Source organism: Syngnathus acus, unplaced genomic scaffold, assembly GCF_901709675.1.
Source record: "Syngnathus acus unplaced genomic scaffold, fSynAcu1.2, whole genome shotgun sequence".
Classification (NCBI taxonomy): Eukaryota; Metazoa; Chordata; class Actinopteri; order Syngnathiformes; family Syngnathidae; genus Syngnathus; species Syngnathus acus.
The window spans coordinates 16,432-32,861 of record NW_023590202.1 but is presented as its reverse complement, the minus strand read 5'-3'; the positions used below and the strand labels follow the sequence as shown (position 1 = coordinate 32,861).

Here is a 16,430-nt window from a genome sequence, read left to right as displayed (position 1 = left end):
GACGAGCTGAGCACGTTTCCTAGTAAAAAGCGCTCTTGGGTGCTTCAGAGTGCCGGGTTTATCACTGCGCATGCAGAAATGACCACCTGCAACGTTTGGTTTATGTTTTATAACCATTTTTTGTTTTATTGCTTAAATCGCATTTTCTCGACGAGCTGAGCACGTTTTCTGGATGGTGCCTCTCCCGTCACTCTGGTTAGGTTGGCATAGTAAAAAGTGCTCTTGGGGGCTTCAGAGTGCCCAGTTTATCACTGCGCATGCAGAAATGACCACCTGCAACGTTTGGTTTATGTTTTATAAGCATTTTTAGTTTTATTGCTTAAATCGCATTTTCTCGACGAGCTGAGCACGTTTTCTGGATGGTGCCTCTCCCGTCACTCTGGTTAGGTTGGCAAAGTAAAAAGCGCTCTTGGGTGCTTCAGAGTGCCGAGTTTATCACTGCACATAAAGAAATGACCACCTGCAACGTTTGGTTTATGTTTTATGAGCATTTTTAATTGTATTGCTTAGAGCGCATTTTCTCGACGAGCTGAGCACGTTTTCTAGTTAAAAGCGCTCTTGGGTGCTTCAGAGTGCCGGGTTTATCACTGCGCATGCAGAAATGACCACCTGCAGCGTTTGGTTTATGTTTTATAAGCATTTTTAGTTTTATTGCTTAAATCGCATTTTCTCGACGAGCTGAGCACGTTTTCTGGATGGTGCCTCTCCCGTCACTCTGGTTAGGTTGGCATAGTAAAAAGTGCTCTTGGGGGCTTCAGAGTGCCCAGTTTATCACTGCGCATGCAGAAATGACCACCTGCAACGTTTGGTTTATGTTTTATAAGCATTTTTAGTTTTATTGCTTAAATCGAATTTTCTCGACGAGCTGAGCACGTTTTCTGGATGGTGCCTCTCCCGTCACTCTGGTTAGGTTGGCAAAGTAAAAAGCGCTCTTGGGTGCTTCAGAGTGCCGAGTTTATCACTGCGCATGAAGAAATGACCACCTGCAACGTTTGGTTTATGTTTTATAAGCATTTTTAATTGTATTGCTTAGAGCAGTGGTCCCCAACCTTTTTTGCACCACGGACCGGTTACGTGTCAGAAATATTTTCGCGGACCGGCCTTTATATAAATAAATATATTTATATATTTATTATTTAAATATTTATATATATAAATAGGATGAAATAAAATGATACGACTGGCATAAAAACAAATATAAACCACATAAAAATAAAACGTTGAATTAGTGGGAGCACCGAGCTCTTTTCTCAGAAATGAGCCGTTCCCATCTAGGCGTAATCGGAGACAATGACACCCGAAGTGGTTAAGGTTTGTCTTTAAATGCAGGATGCTTGGTCTCCATGTGCCGAAGCAGGTTTGAAGGCTTCATTGCCTCGTTAGCTAGCCTTTCGCCACATATGCGGAGTGCACTTGGCGCGTCAGAGTCACCTGTGGCGATAAATCCATATTTTAAGTAGGACTCCAGAAATGTTCTTTTAAATGCAGCTTTCCTTTTCTTAGAAGTCGTAGCCTCTTCTTCTTCAGTGTCCTCATTGGACGTTTTTCCCTTTCCGAAGAAGCTTTCCAAACTTCTCTGTTTCTTGCTCATTTTTGCTTGCCTCGCGGGCTTGACTGTGGTGACATGTCACATGACCGAGACGAGCGCCCTGTGTCAAGAGTCCTTATTTTTCAGATGCACCGACAGATGTAATTGGGAGAGATTCGCCAAATTTTTTATATTTTTCAAAATAAATTCTTACTCATTTTTTCTAGCTTTGCGGGCTCGACTGGGGAAACATGTCACGTGACCGGGACGAGCGTCTTAACCTGAATGAATTGATCGTCAATGAAAAAACAAACAAAAAAAAAAAATTATTATTATTATTTTTTTTTTTTTTTTCCTGTGCGGCTCCGCGGCCCGGTACCAAGTGACCCACGGACCGGTACCGGTCCGCGGCCCGGTGGTTGGGGACCACTGTATTAAGGTACCAATTCTGTTTACCTTTTTGTTGTTATATACGGTAATGACGTCACTACATTGATGCTACCGGGGAAGAAAGTCCTGTCACAACGGACATGCGGATTGTTGTATGGGATTGACTGACGGAGAAGTTGTTGCGTTTAGCGCCAGTGTGTTTGTTAAATAAATACGCTGTGTTTTCAGCTGAAAAAGGAACCACGCATCGTCCTACTTTTCTCCACCACGCAGACAGCGGAAAAGTCACCGCTGCACACCATTTATTTGGTTAAGAAAAAGGAACCCCCCCCCCCCTTTTTTTCACTTTACAGTACCGTTCGTTTGTGCTGGTTTGTGCCGTAAAAACGTTCGTTTGAGCTGCGACGGTTTTGTAGCTGAGACATTTAATGTCTAGCGATGACGTCACCGCATTGCGTCGCGTATTGCAAGCTCCTGGAATGCCACTGACGCAGGACGAACTTTAGCTCAATATGTTGCTTGAAATCTTCTACCTTGAAACTAGATCAAGCCCAAAATAAGCACCAAGAAGGCCATGGATCGATGTGTTCTTTGTATTTCTTACAAGTATTCTGGTTTTGTTGCAAGTTAAAAAGTCGAGAGCATCGGAAATGTGGAAGTATGTTTAAAGAAGCAAAATGTCGCCATCTGTCAGTGGCTCAAGTCCACTGCATTAAGGATCCGTCGTCATCTGACACTCAAGACAGAGGCTGTCAAAAAGAACGTTCTTTTATACTATATTGTGTGCTTATGATATTTATAGTATTGTTTGCCTGCAATTAGATCTTTATGATGTGACCATTTGTTATTTCTGCTTGCGTATGCTAAATGTATGTTTTGAGTTAGTTTGCTTCCCTTGTATTATGATATGTGAAGGTTTGTCCAATCCTAGCATTACCACTAATGGTCTGTACAATCAAAAGCTTTCAAAAGCAAAAAATAAAAAGAGGTACCGCAGTGAGCATGAAAAAAAAAAAAAAAAAAGATGTATATTACGTAGCCTAGTTGCAATTTGGGTCAGTTCGGTTCAGTGCTTCAAAAGTGCAGTGCACATCTTTGCATGAACCAGTCAGGTCATCAATTTGTTTCCATGGTTGTCATCTTGACTTTTTTTTTTTTTTTTTACATGACACTAGTGTGGTGGGATTTTGATATCTAATGCTTGATTTGTGCAGTACGTTAAGCGCAGGCTTTAGTGCCATCTCGTGTGGGGTTTGCACGTTTGCATGCGTAGGTTTCCTCCCACGTTTCAAAAACATTCATGATAGGCCGATTGACCGCTCCTACTTGTTTTCTGTTTTTTTTGGAAGGGGGGTGATGGGAATGATGTGGGTCCTGCCACTGCCTGGCACCCAGTTCAGGATGTGCCCCCAGCTGGAATAGGCTAGCCGTGACCCTCGTGAGGATAAGCACTTCAGGACAATGGATGGATTTCATGCGGTGGAAAGCAATAGAGTACATCTTTTTTTCCAAATTGTTACAAAAGCAATAGAGTACATCTTTTTTTCCAAATTGTTACAAAGAGCCATGCAAAAATGCACCAAAATGGCGTCATGAGGAGGTCTGACTAATACTCGTACATCAGGAGTAATAAAGTATGATCTAATTGACCAGATTATAAAATTGCCCTGTCCAAAACAGTAAACTATTCAATGAGTTAACAGGTGACACCAATTGTCTTTATTATTTTATTGTTTTTTTGGGGTCAATTAAACATGACAGATGGAATAATAATGCATGGTAAGTAAATGAAATATAAGAAATCAATTATGAAAATGCATGGTAAATCTAAGAGAATAATAACATGTTAAATTGAACAAAATAATATCACATGTTAAGTCAAGAAGAAGAATGCATGGTTAATCAATCATAATAATGCATGGTAAATTGAACAAAATAATAATAATGCATGGTAAATCATAATATCACGTGTTAAGTCAAAAAGAAGAATGCATGGTAACTTAAACAGAATAATAACATGGTAAATCTAACAAAAAGACTAATGCATGGTTCATCAATCATAATAATGCATGGTAAATTGAACAAAATAATAATAATGCATGGTAAATCATAATATCACGTTAAGTCAAGAAGAAGAAGAATGCATGGTAACTTACAGAATAATAACACATGGTAAATCATAATATCACGTTAAGTCAAGAAGAAGAATGCATGGTAACTTAAACAGAATAATAACACATGGTAACTCTAACAAGATGACTACTGCATGGTAAATCAATCATAAGAATGCATGGTAAATCAATCAGTCAATCAAAATGCATGGTAAACCAAGCAGAATGATCATGCAAGGTCAATTGCATTCATATGATTACTCGCAACTTCCATTGGCGCCTTTTATATCCCGCGTGTAACGCGCTGTGGGCATCTTGCACACGTAGCCGTTTAATTCCATGCAGGACATCTTCTTCCATTTGCCAGACTGAAAGTCAAAATGAGATCGATTTTAAATCTAAACTTGTCTTCGGCGAGCGGGTCAATCTTTTCTGCACCTACCTGGCTCAAGGTGGCCACGCAATTCTCCATCAGGCCGGTAGGTTTTCCCGGAGCCCAGTTTGTGAAGGTCACCTTCTGGCGGTCCGACCACACGAATCTGCCGCGATTGACCAGGTCGTTCAGTCCGGTCCACGTCGTGTTTCCAGGGGCTGCAGAGGACAAACGGCAACAGAGCTCTCATTCGTTTTCCAGATATGGCAGATATCGAGCCGATGTGAGCGACGCTTAGCGCGCACGCACCAAGCTTCACGAGGTCGTGCTGCCAATCCCGCTCAGCCTCGGAGAGGATAGACACCAGCTCTGCATCGAGACTCCTGCAGAAGTGTTGAGCGTCGTACCACTTCTTTGTATCATCAAAACGTTTGTAGCAGAAGTCCGCAAACTCCTCCCAGTCAGGTCCCAAGCATCTCGGCTCTGCGTGCAAGATAGCGTCACGTGAAGAAATGCTTTCTATTCTGGACATTCTACTCACCCGTGTCAGCAAAAGTGTAAGACGGAGACGGAGCCAATTTGTTAACATATCTGCAGACAGTAAAGTGAGAATGAGCCGGGCATCTTTAAGTGGACTCGCCAGTGAAAGCGGAGCACGCACACTTTTGAGGTGATTCCGTTACAGGTGGAGCCGTTGTAGGCTTTCTGTGGCAGTGTCTTCAGCAAAGTCACATCTCCTCCAATCTCAATGATGCCCGAGTGAATAGCGGCCGCGCAGATGTTTGAGTCCTGCACTCAGAGAACGTCTCAGACATAGAACAAGAACTCCGCTTGCAGGTCGTGCGGTAATTAACATACTTGGTCGTAGAGCCGTGTTCCGTAGACCTTGTAGCCGGCTTGGGCGCAGCCCAGTGGGCACCGCACCCTGCGGAAGTAGTTTGTCTAGTAAGGAGGAGGCTTTTCGGCAAGAAACGTCTTATCAAGTCCGACTCACGTCATTGAACCGTTGAGGCCGAGGTTGGCGGCTGTGCTGCTGCATAAGATGTCTGTGGGTCAGAAGGGAAAATCAAAGCCCGTTTCTTGCTAGTTTCTCACTGCACTCCAAACGTCGTACTCACTGCGAGGGGTGTCGTCAGACGTGCACCCTAAGACGTCAAAGCGTAGGCCCAAAAACTTTGGCAGGAGGCGGACGTACTGGGCGAACACGGGCCTGGTTAGAATATACGTCCCCACAGAAGGCTGGAAACAAAACACACGCGTTTGCAAGGAACGACAGCAGCCTGGACGACAAAGTCGAGAGTCAGCGGCCACTCACCTGCTTTGGGTGGTCATACCAAGTCATTCCGTCAATACTGAACTGCATCGCAAATACGCTGGAACTTTGCAATCGGTATGTACAGCTCTGGGTCTCAATGCCTGTCACCTTGAAGTTCTGACCGAGGTTCACCTGGATCCAGCTGCCGACTGAGGGCGGAAGGAATTCCATTGCTCAGGATACCAAACCACAACTTTTGTTTTTACGTACACATTTCGGAGGGTCTCCAGCAACCGCTGCCCCCCCGACGCGCTTTGTGAGGTTTGGCATTGATCGCAGAGGAAGAGGCGGAAAAAGAGGAGTCTGGGATTCTCCCGTCAGCGATGCCCAGACTATCAAGACACACTGAGGAAAGACAAAAAAAGACAATGTGGAAGGCACGCTCGCTCATTCATTCTCATGTCTGGTCACCCGTTCCTAGCCGACGCTCTATCTGGGGATCCGTTGGATTCTTTCCTTGCACATCATCGGCAAGTGTCAGGATGTGAAGCCCACCTTTCTTCTCACAGCTGTAGACGACGCGGAGGTATTTGGAGACACCAGGGCAGGAGCCCGTAACCGTAAGGGAAATGGGGTAAATGGGGCAAATCTGATAGTTGTCACACAATCCTCTGAAGTGACGGAGAGCCCCTTCCACCCTGCAGTCATCTGCAAGTGACAACACACCACCATTTCACGCGCATTTTATTCGCACACTTACATACTGACTTCAACTTGTCACAGGACGTAGGGGATTTTAATGGTTAATGACTATTAGAAAAAGAGGAATCCAAAAAGCGCCCGGCCTAGCTCTTTTTCATCGTTTTCTATTTTTATTCAAGAAAAGGTCAAATAAACATTTTCTATTGCCATCGCTCACACGTCCATGCATTTTTATATTGAGTTATATGTTACAAACGAGTTACCGCCAACGCTGACGGCGTGTGAAAACCTCGTGACAGAAACGGCTCCAGGACAGCGAGCCAAAAACAACGATGCCACTGGAGGATTCTTACCGCGTGATCCGCCGCCACTCGGACAGACGTCGCCACGCTCCCGTCCATGGAAAGCCGACCGTATGCGGATGACTCTTTCATCGGGACATTCGAGGGATTTCCAATCGTCTTGGCAGACAAGCTTCTTCTTGTAGCCTGTGAGAGCACAACCGTTGACTTCTCTCCGTCTTTTTTTACACAGACGTTGAAGGCGACTTACCGTCATGTGGCGGCAGCTGATGTGTCTTTCCTAGAAGCGGGAACCAGAAAGTGGATGTCGACACGTGATGACGGTCCACCGCGGGGCGTCACATCTCACTTACCTCTTTTCTTGCAGACGTAGCCTCTCTTCTTGTCGCACGTGTCGCGCTTCCAGTCGCCGCTGCCAGTGAGCATGAAAAGACATTTCCCCCCTTCAGGGACACCTGGAGGGAGGGAGGCAAACAAGATCTGAGCGCTCATCCGTTCCTCCAAAGTGCAGCTGACAACCGCCTCAGCCCGACCTGCACTCGAGCGGAGGTAAGAGAAGGGGGATCCGTCAGTCCACTTGTCGCCGTCACGCTTGATGGAGGCGTCGGCGCCCAACCACAGGGAGGCGTCATCATTCATCGCCAGAAGCTTGGCGATACCTTTGGATCCCAAGGAGAACATGCAAGATTATTCCAAAACGACTCACACTTGACTCTGCACTACAACCTGATGGGTGCGGCACAGCCGTGACAAAGCGCTAACAAGACTGCAACAGAGAGTGAAACAACAAAAAAAACAACAACAACCGAGCAACGCTGGCCATATCTCGCTCGGGTTTATCAGGTTTTGAGTTGGAAAGGAAGGCGTAGCAGGAAAAAAAGTTTTTTCTCAAAGACTTAGCAAATTCATGGCCGTATGAAGACCGCGTACGAAGACATGACGCCTTTTTCAATTTACTTTAGCTTCTATTTCTCGTTTGCTTCATGTTGGAGAATAAGAATTGATCCACTTGTTTATGGCCAATATATTTTAATTCATGGCCTCCTACCGCGTACGAAGCCCTGCTCGTCCGAGTCGGCGATGCTGAGCAGGTTCCCTTGGCGGCCTTTGCAGTCGGCTTGCGCCTCCTGCCAGGTCTTGGTGGGCTGGCGGATCATCAGGTAGCAGAAGTCGTCCGAGGGGTCGTCCAGCCACCAGCCGCATTTGTCAGTCCAGCCTGCGAGATAGACGGCGCAGGAAGGCAAAACAGCATAAGACCGCGTAGAAGACGGCGGCAGTGCGAGACACCTACCCTGTTGGCTGACTAATGGTGGCAGCTGTCGAGGCCCTCCACGCTTGGCTGCATGGTAAAGGAGGGCGAATGAGCAAGTGCATGAAGGAGCGCTCAGGAGGGACATTTTTGCACCTGTTTTGCAGACAAATGGCCGCTTCGTTGTGCAGGGGCTGCCGCCGATCTTCCCAACAGAATTTGGGAATGCGCAGTCCCTCGTGGTGTCATCTTGCCAGACCTTGTAGTCCTGCGGACGACATGAGGGTGTTGGACTCTCGGCTTCCCAACGCCCTTCCTCCGCGCAATTGTTGTGCTCAAATTTCAACTTTCCCAACCTAGCTCGTGCAGAATGACTTTTCCAAAGTCCGTCAACAATTTACTTACAAAAGCTGTTCCGTCACTATACTCATAGTCGTTGCTTTTCTTCTTCAGTCCCAGCCAAGAAAACCAAACGCTTTGCGAGTGATCTTGAGGAAAGGAAGGACAACAAGAGCTTCAGGGCAAGAAGAGCTTCGGCTAAATGACGGCAGCTTTGTGGGAGCGACGACTGCGGCGGTTCGTCTTAGCGCTCACCAAACACGAATTGAGCCTCTTGCCATGAGTGGACGCTAGCCAGGTGGCCTTTCTGGGCAACACAGAACTTCTCGGCATCCTCCCAATCTTTGTACAGCTTTGAGTAAAAGTAGCAATGATCGCCATACAGTAGGTTGCCCGTGTCGCAGGTGGAAGCTGAGGCCACAATGGAGAACATTGAGGAGGAAACCATGACCACATGGTTAAAGTGCAAATAAGCGTGCTGCAACTCACTCTCCACTACAGCAAGACCACCTTTGGGGGAACACGTCCGTCCCTTCGGGCAGCCTGCAAAAAAAAAAAAGACCGTTTGCGCCTTTCAACGGCAAAGTGACCGCAGACGTGGAGGCTTACTCAGCGGCCGTTTGCACATGTAGGCCAACGAGGAATCACAGGAGCCAGACCTCCAGTTGCCGGGCTCACCCCTTCCCCCTTGGTTGACGTAGGCGCAGGACGAAACGTTGGCGCTGTCGGTAGATAAAAAAAAAAAGGCATTTTCCTTGAGTGGTCCTTCTCAAAATTGGTTCCAGAACCTTTACGCGTCTCCGCCTGACAACAGCATGCAAAGTTGTTACGGCTTACCTTTCGAGTTGATTTGAGGCCCAGTTGGTGTGGTTCATTGTCTCGCCATCGGACCAGGTCAGCTTCTGGCTCCCACCTTCAAAGCGACACCAGACGTCGTCGCATTTCTGGGGGGGGGGGGGAAGAAAACGGTTCCAGTTGTTGCTGCAGAGTCCACGACTGCTTGCGCTTCCGTCTCACCTGGTTGGAGAGTCCCAGCCAGAAGCGGGTGCCCTCGCCCATGGTGTCCTTCACAAAGTACTCCTCGGCCGAGGTGGTGATGGAGAGCAGGTCGCCGCCCTCCCAGACGCAGTGGTGCCAGGCCCCCAGCCAACCGTTGGGCTTCACCACCTTCTTGTAGCAGCTGGAGTCGAGCTCGAGCCACCCGGGAGCACACTTGTTGGCTGAGGGCAAAATTTGGGGAACAGATCAGAGCACACACCTGTTTTTGCCCTTCAGTCCACCATTTTGAGCAAAGGCTAATTTGCGGGTCACGGTTGGCCAAATCTACATTTTCTCGGGCAAATTGGAAGATCCGGGACTCGACTTGATAGGTTAGCCCAGTGCGGCGCGATACCAAGGGGGGCGCGTGTGACACCAGGGAACATGCTTTTCTTTTGGCTGTACTGGATGAAAGGGTAATTAGACATCCACTGCAGTAGGTGGCGGTAGCACAGAGAAGGCGAAAAAAAGTGCAGTGGGACACCGTGGAAAAATGTTGAGCAGGGTTGCCAACAATCATCCCACTTTGTGAATGCTACTTTAGTCAATCAGCAAGCACTGTAAGCATCGTTTAAAGCAGCGTACCATATTGCTCAGTGCAAAACAAAAACCAAAAAAAAAAAACACCATTGCAGAAGAGCTGATACTACCTGCAGCCGTGGAATGCTGCCTCATTTTGATTAAAGAACAGCACAAATTGTTTTATTCATTTTTGTTTTGTAGGTTACATTCTTTTATATATTGTGCTCCTGAGTTAATGTTGCTGATTACTTTGAATTGAATCTTATTTATTGCTGTTAATATTATGTATGTTTATTATTATTTTATTTTATTTTTTTTGTATTTATTTGTATTGCAGCTCGGTGGCGCACTGGGTAGCACGTCCGCCTCACAGCTAGGAGGGTGCGGGTTCGATTCCACCTCCGGCCCTCCCTGTGTGGAGTTTGCATGTTCTCCCACGGGGCCCGCGTGGGGGTTCTCCTGGCACTCCGGTTTCCTCCCACATCCCAAAAACATGCTTGGTAGGCCGATTGAGCACTCCAAATCGTCCCTAGGTGTGAGTGCGAGTGCGTATGGGTGTTTGTTTCTGTGTGACCTGTGATTGGCTGGCAACCGGTTCAGGATGTCCCCCGCCTACTGCCCGACGACGGCTGGGATAGGCTCCAGCACGCCCGCGACCCCCGTGGGGACTAAGCGGTAAAGAAAATGGATGGATAGATGGATGTATTTTTTTTCATCATAAAATGGCAGTTGGTCAAGAATGTTTATAGTTTGAATACTTATAATTTATTTTTTAATTTCAGGCAGTGATGCACTTTGATCTGTTACAGACTAAAAACAATGTTAATAATAAAGTTATTCTTTATTGTAAGTTGATCTTTTTTTATTTATTTTTTGTTTTTTTTTAATGTTAATAACATGGAAGGGGGGGGTGCGCGAAATATTTTCTTCTCCCTAGGGGGGGGCATCACAGAAAATAATTGAGAAGCACTGGGTTAGCCCAATGGCATCAGAGACGTTTACAATTCTAAATGATCCCTAAAAAAAAAAATCACCTTTATAAAGCACGGTTGTGAAACAAACATTGCCACATGCGAGTCAACGCGAAAAACATTCAAGTACATTTGCGTACTTAATAAAATAAGAACAATTGCACAGAATTTGTGACTAATTTTGTCAGGCTACTTACCGTCAGAAGACAGCAAAGGTTCTGCCACTCCTGCAAGAGGAAAGGCAAAGACAGACGTCAGGGCAAAGACGGACGTCGGGGCAAAGACAAACGTCAGGGCAAAGACGGACGTCAGGGCACAGACGGACGTCAATGCACGATGACGGCCAGCGGAGCATCACAACTTACTCACCTTTTTTCATCTTCTTGCAGACGTAGCTTCTCTTCTTGTCGCACGTGTCGTGCTTCCAGGCGCCGCTGTCAGTGAATAAGGAAAGACACTTCCCCTCTTCGGGGTCACCTAGAGGGAGGGAGACAAGATCTCAGCGCTGCGCCGTTCCTCCAAAGTGCAGCCGACAAGCATCAGACATGCTTTCAGACCGACCTGCACTCGAGTGGCTGTAAGTGAACGGGGATCCGTCAGTCCATTGGGCGTCATCTTCCGTGGTGGAGACATCGGCGCCCAACCACAGAGAGGGCAGAGACCTGACGTAACCTGTGGACCCAAGGCAAAGGTGGAACAGGATCTAATAATAATAATAATACATTATATTTATAACGCACTTTACATTCGGAGGAATCTCAAAGTGCTACATGGCAAGTAAAAACAAGAAAACAAAGCAAGGACAAGTATAAAACAACTGGACGACAACCAGGATATGGGAACAGGAATTACGGAAATGCTAGAGTAAAGAGGTGAGTTTTAAGTCCGGTTTTGAAAGAGTCAGTGGATTGGGGTGCTCTTAGGTGGATCTTCCAGAGATGCGCTTTACTGACCCGCTCATTGAGCCCATGAGGCGCATTTTGGAACGACACCATTCATTCGTTTGTTCGATTCATTCATCCATTCATCCATCAATCCATTCATCCATCCGTCCATCCATCCGTCCATCCATTCATTCGTGACACCAACAAATGGCCGCCTACCATGCACAAAGACCTGCTCATCGCGGTCGGTGATGCTGAGCAGGTTCCCGTGGAGGCGTTGGCAGTTGGCTTGCGCCTCCTTCCAAGTCTTGGTGGGCTGGCGGATCATCAGGTAGCAGAAGTCGTTGATTGGGTCGTCCAGCCACCAGCCGCATGTAACAGTCCATTCTGCGAGCCAGACGGCGTAAGATGGCGCAAGACAGCGTAAGACGGCGGCAGTGCGGGACACCTACCCGGTTGGCCGACTAATGAGGGCAGCTGTGGAACCCCTCCGTGCTTGGCTGTAGGGGAAGAGGGGGGAATGGTGTTTACAAATATGAGCAAATGCTTGATGTGTGCAGAAGGAGCGCTCGGGAGGGGCGTTTGCACCTGTTTTGCAGACAAATGGCCGCTCCGTTGTGCAGGAGCTGGCACTCAACTCCCCAACAGAATTTGGGAACGCGCAGTCCCCCTTGGTGTCATTTTTACACTTGTAGTCCTGCGGACGACATGAGCATGTTGGACTCTGTCTGCTCGGCTTCCCAACGCCCTTCCTCGGCAATCGCGCCCAAGTTTTGCCCATTTCCCCTCCAAAACAATCCAAAATTTGAAGCCTCGAGCAACATTTCTCCTATGTCCACTTTTATTTTTATCCTACTCAAATTTGGACTTTGCCAGCTCAGATTTTGAAAAATGACTTTTTCAAAGGCATTTCACTTACGTAAGTTGTTCCGTCACTCCACTCGTAGTCGTCGTCCTCCTTCTTGAGTCCCACGAAAGCAGATTGTAAGGTTTGCGAGTGATCTTGAGGAAAGGAAGGAGAACACGAGCTTCAGGGCAAGAAGAGCTTCAGTCAAATGACGACTGCGGCGGTTCCTCTTGGTGCTCACCATACACAAATTGGGCCTCTTTCTTGGAGTGGACGCTAGCCAGGCGGCCTCCCCAGGCAAGACAGAACTTCTCGGCATCGTCAAAGGTTTTAACCGTCTTCTCGTAATGATAACAATAGTGGCCATAGTGGAAGGTGTTTTCGTGGCAGTCGGAGGCTGGGTCCACAAAGAAAAACATGACCATGACAAGATGTTCAAGTGCAAATAAGTGTGCTGCAACTCACTCGTCACTACAGCGGGACCACTCTTGGGCTTACACTTCGAGCAGTCTGCACAAAAAAAAAGACCTGTTGGAGCTTTTCTCTTTTCAAAGTCAACCTGATTACAAACGTGCAGGCTTACTCAGCGGCCGTTTGCACATGTAGGCCAACGAGGAAAGACAGGAGCCAGACCGCCACTTGCCGGGCTCACCCCTTCCCCCTTGGTTGACGTAGGCGCAGGATGCAACGTCGGCGCTGTCGGGAGAAAAGACACAAGCAATTATTTTCCCATTTTTCTTTTCTTTTTTTTCACTTTCCCCAAATGGCCCTTTTCAAAATTGGCTCCTCCACCTGACAACAGCAGTTACGTCTTACCTTTCGAGTTGATTTGAGGCCCAGTTGGTGTGATTCATTGTCTCGCCATCGGACCAGGTCAGATTCTGGCTCCCGTCTTCAAAGCGACACCAGAACTTGTCGCATTTCTGGGGGGAAAAAGAACAACAGTCCCACTTGTCGCAGCAGTCGACGGCCGCTTGCGCTTCTGTCTCACCTGGTTGGAGAGTCCCAGCCAGAAGGGGGTGTCCTCGCCCATGGTGCCCTTCACAAAGTCCTCCTCGGCCGAGGAGGTGATGGAGAGCAGGTCGCCGCCCATCCGGACGCAGTGGTGCCAGGCCCCCAGCCAACCGTTGGGCGTCACCACCTCCTTCTTGTAGCAGCTGGAGTCGTGCTCGAGCCACCCGGGAGCACACTTGTTGGCTGAGGGCACAATTTGGGGAACAGATCAGAGCACACTCCTGTTTTTGCCCTTCAGTCCACCATTTTGAGCAAAGGGCAATTTGCGGGTCACGGCTGGCCAAATCTACATTTTCTCGGGCAAATTGGAAGATCCGGGACTCGACTTGGTTAGCTTAGCCCAATGGCATCAGAGACGTTTACATTTTGAAAGGATTCCGGAACATTCACCTTGGCGCTTCAGAAACAACCAAAGTGCCGTTGTACAAGGTAAAACGATGCAAAAAACATTCAACACATGGCTGAGTACTTCATAAAAACGAAAAAGGACAGAATTTGTTGGTTGGCATGGTGTGACTCCAGGGTCATTGTTTTCAACGCAGTCGAAGGCGACTTACACTCAGGAGCCGGCGTAGCCTTTACTGCAAGAGGAAAGAAAAAGAGACATCAAGGCACAGACGTCAAGGGGCGATGACAGTCGGTGGGGCGCTGCCTCTCACTTACCATTTCCTCTTTTCTTGCAGACGTAACCTCTCTTCTTGTTGCACGAGTCGTAGTGCCAGTTGCCGTTGCCAGTGAGGAAGGAAAGACAATTTCCATCGGGGGTACCTGGGGGGCGGGAGAGAAGATCTCAGTGCTCCTCCGTTCCTCCAAATTGCAGCAGACAACCGTCTCCGACAGACCTGAAGTCGAGTGGACGTAAGTGAACGAGGCTCCGTCAGCCCACGTGCTGCCTTCATCACTGATGGCGACATTGGCGCCCAACCACAGAGAGGATGCTTTCATCAGAGCCTTGATGTAACCTGTACCAGAATGAACGACATCATCAAGAGGAGCCGAGTGAGGAGGACGCGTCATCCGTTGAGCTCCGGGTGATCGACTTTCTCAGCTCAAAAGGAATTGAGTTAGACAGGGGGACCATCGAGAAATATTAAAACCAAAGCAGCAATAACAGTGCGGTTTGCAAACACAAATTGGAGCTACTGAAACAGGGTAGACGGCTGAGGGATCAGACCTCAACCAGCATCTGACCAAAAAAATGCGGATATTGCATATATATATGTGTGTGTGTGTGTGTGTGTGTGATAAAACTGATCTATATATTAAAAAAAACTGTTCACAGAAAAACGAGAAAACGAGATTGAAGAAAAAAAAAAAAAGCTTTTAGCTGACAGTCAATATGGATTCCGGAAGGACACTAATGGATCTTAATAGATCATCAACCAAAAGCATTTGACCCAGTAAATCATGGCATCATGGACTGGCTGAGGAGCTACTTAAGCAACAGGCAGCAATTTGTAAAAAGTCTGGAGATCATGTATCCCATAACAGGTGAACAACCTCTGCCCTTGGTCCTCTTCAACGACTTGTGTATCCAACATCATGAAATGATGATGATACAAACATCTACTGCGCTGGGGACAATTTACAGCAGCTTATGGAAACCAACAATCACCACAGAAATGAATACGTGGTTTAATGTAAAACCAAACTGCCAACAACAAAATTATTTGTCAGGTATAAATCGAAGTGAAAATTGACAATGGTATGAAAGAAAGGGTTTCTGAAAGAAAATTCCTGGGCGTGACTGTTGACAATAAAAAGCTGCTGGAAATCACACATTAATCAATCATGTAAAAACAAAAATGTCAAAGGTTATTGCAATTCTGAGGAAAGCAAGAAGCAGTCCGGACTCCAGATACTGCCATATCTGAACTACTGCGTGGAAATACGGGGTAACACCGAATAAGGCAAGCAATAGGAAAAATAACAAGGAGCATACAAACGCACTTTTTATAATACCCGACAAACTTTTGTCACTCAGGGATGTGATCAAACACAAGACGGCTCAAATTATATGTACACAGCAAGGTATAAAAGGTATAAATTTGTTTCTGGAAAGGCAAGCATGGTGGCTATCATCTGAGAAAGGAAGAGAATTTTCAGAGTGGAAAAGTCTTAACAACGATAAAAAGTAAGGGTATGACCGTCGTTTGTGGGGTGAAATTATGGAATGGTCTGGAAAATGAGCATGAAAATAGGGCAAACACAAGTGTTCCAAAAAAAGTGTCGAAAAACTGGTTCCTTAACATGTATGAGGGGAAAAAAAAGACAAAACTGACTACACACAGACTGACTACACTCGAGCATTCTTTGTTGTTGGCGGTTTTGGGTTGTTTGTTTCAGTGACTTAGATATGGCACTTTAAAGTGGTGTTTTATTTTCCTATTTTCATGTTTTAAATAGGTTCGAAATGAACATATAACAACAACAACTTGTTCATGGCCAATATTTCAATTCATGGCCGCCTACCGCGTACGAAGGTCTGCTCATGGTCGTCGGTGATGCTGAGCAGGTTCCCTTGGAGGCGTTGGCAGTCGTCTTGCGCCTCCTGCCAGGTCTTAGTGGGCTGGCGGATCATCAGGTAGCAGAAGTCGCTCTCGGAGTTGTCCAGCCACCAGCCGCATTTCTGAGTCCAGTCTGCGAGCCAGACGGCGTAAGACAGCGCAAGACGGCGGCAGTGCGGGACACCTACCCGGCTGGCCGACTAATGGTGGCAGCTGTGGAGGCCCTCCGCGCTTGGCTGCAGAAAAAGCGGAGCGAATATGAGCAAATGCTTCACGCATCCAAAAGGGGCGCTCGGGAGGGACGTTTGCACCTGTTTTGCAGACCGGTGGGTATGTCCAGCGGCAATTACAGTTTCTGTACAGCCTTTCGCTGGTATGCAAATTAGAACAGTCACCAC

General features: G+C 47.1%; 4 protein-coding genes and 1 long non-coding RNA gene across 5 annotated transcripts; all 5 read right to left on the bottom strand.

Annotated features, from left to right (window-relative positions):
• Window positions 1–4,696: 4,696 nt before the first annotated feature.
• Window positions 4,697–8,159, bottom strand: LOC119118659. Its single transcript, XM_037245599.1, has 17 exons — window positions 8,067–8,159; window positions 7,953–8,000; window positions 7,710–7,877; window positions 7,195–7,320; window positions 7,015–7,116; window positions 6,912–6,941; window positions 6,713–6,847; window positions 6,213–6,365; window positions 5,928–6,062; window positions 5,718–5,866; window positions 5,521–5,641; window positions 5,397–5,448; window positions 5,261–5,327; window positions 5,064–5,191; window positions 4,944–4,993; window positions 4,765–4,885; window positions 4,697–4,715 (listed from the first exon to the last, which is right to left on the bottom strand). The coding sequence occupies exons 3-17, from the start codon at window positions 7,816–7,818 to the stop codon at window positions 4,697–4,699; spliced, it is 1,497 nt and encodes a 498-aa protein (XP_037101494.1). The 5' UTR covers window positions 7,819–7,877; window positions 7,953–8,000; window positions 8,067–8,159.
• A 45-nt stretch (window positions 8,160–8,204) lies between these two features.
• On the bottom strand, window positions 8,205–8,945 carry LOC119118662 (snaclec dabocetin subunit alpha-like). Its single transcript, XM_037245600.1, has 4 exons — window positions 8,859–8,945; window positions 8,739–8,792; window positions 8,505–8,660; window positions 8,205–8,398 (listed from the first exon to the last, which is right to left on the bottom strand). Exons 1-4 carry the CDS (start codon window positions 8,875–8,877, stop codon window positions 8,253–8,255), a joined length of 375 nt encoding a protein of 124 aa, XP_037101495.1. The 5' UTR covers window positions 8,878–8,945; the 3' UTR covers window positions 8,205–8,252.
• A 2,024-nt stretch (window positions 8,946–10,969) lies between these two features.
• Window positions 10,970–12,044, bottom strand: LOC119118658 (C-type mannose receptor 2-like). Its single transcript, XM_037245598.1, has 4 exons — window positions 11,884–12,044; window positions 11,342–11,452; window positions 11,150–11,257; window positions 10,970–11,007 (listed from the first exon to the last, which is right to left on the bottom strand). The coding sequence occupies exons 1-4, from the start codon at window positions 11,990–11,992 to the stop codon at window positions 10,970–10,972; spliced, it is 366 nt and encodes a 121-aa protein (XP_037101493.1). The 5' UTR covers window positions 11,993–12,044.
• Window positions 12,045–12,136: 92 nt separating this feature from the next.
• Window positions 12,137–12,610, bottom strand: LOC119118660. The gene is made up of 3 exons (XR_005096846.1): window positions 12,584–12,610; window positions 12,253–12,361; window positions 12,137–12,164 (listed from the first exon to the last, which is right to left on the bottom strand). It is a non-coding gene; the product is annotated as an uncharacterized LOC119118660 (long non-coding RNA).
• Window positions 12,611–12,711: 101 nt separating this feature from the next.
• LOC119118657 (C-type mannose receptor 2-like) lies at window positions 12,712–14,542 on the bottom strand. Its single transcript, XM_037245596.1, has 8 exons — window positions 14,368–14,542; window positions 14,189–14,293; window positions 14,083–14,106; window positions 13,503–13,708; window positions 13,328–13,434; window positions 13,095–13,207; window positions 13,010–13,021; window positions 12,712–12,908 (listed from the first exon to the last, which is right to left on the bottom strand). The coding sequence occupies exons 1-8, from the start codon at window positions 14,540–14,542 to the stop codon at window positions 12,712–12,714; spliced, it is 939 nt and encodes a 312-aa protein (XP_037101491.1).
• Window positions 14,543–16,430: the final 1,888 nt, after the last annotated feature.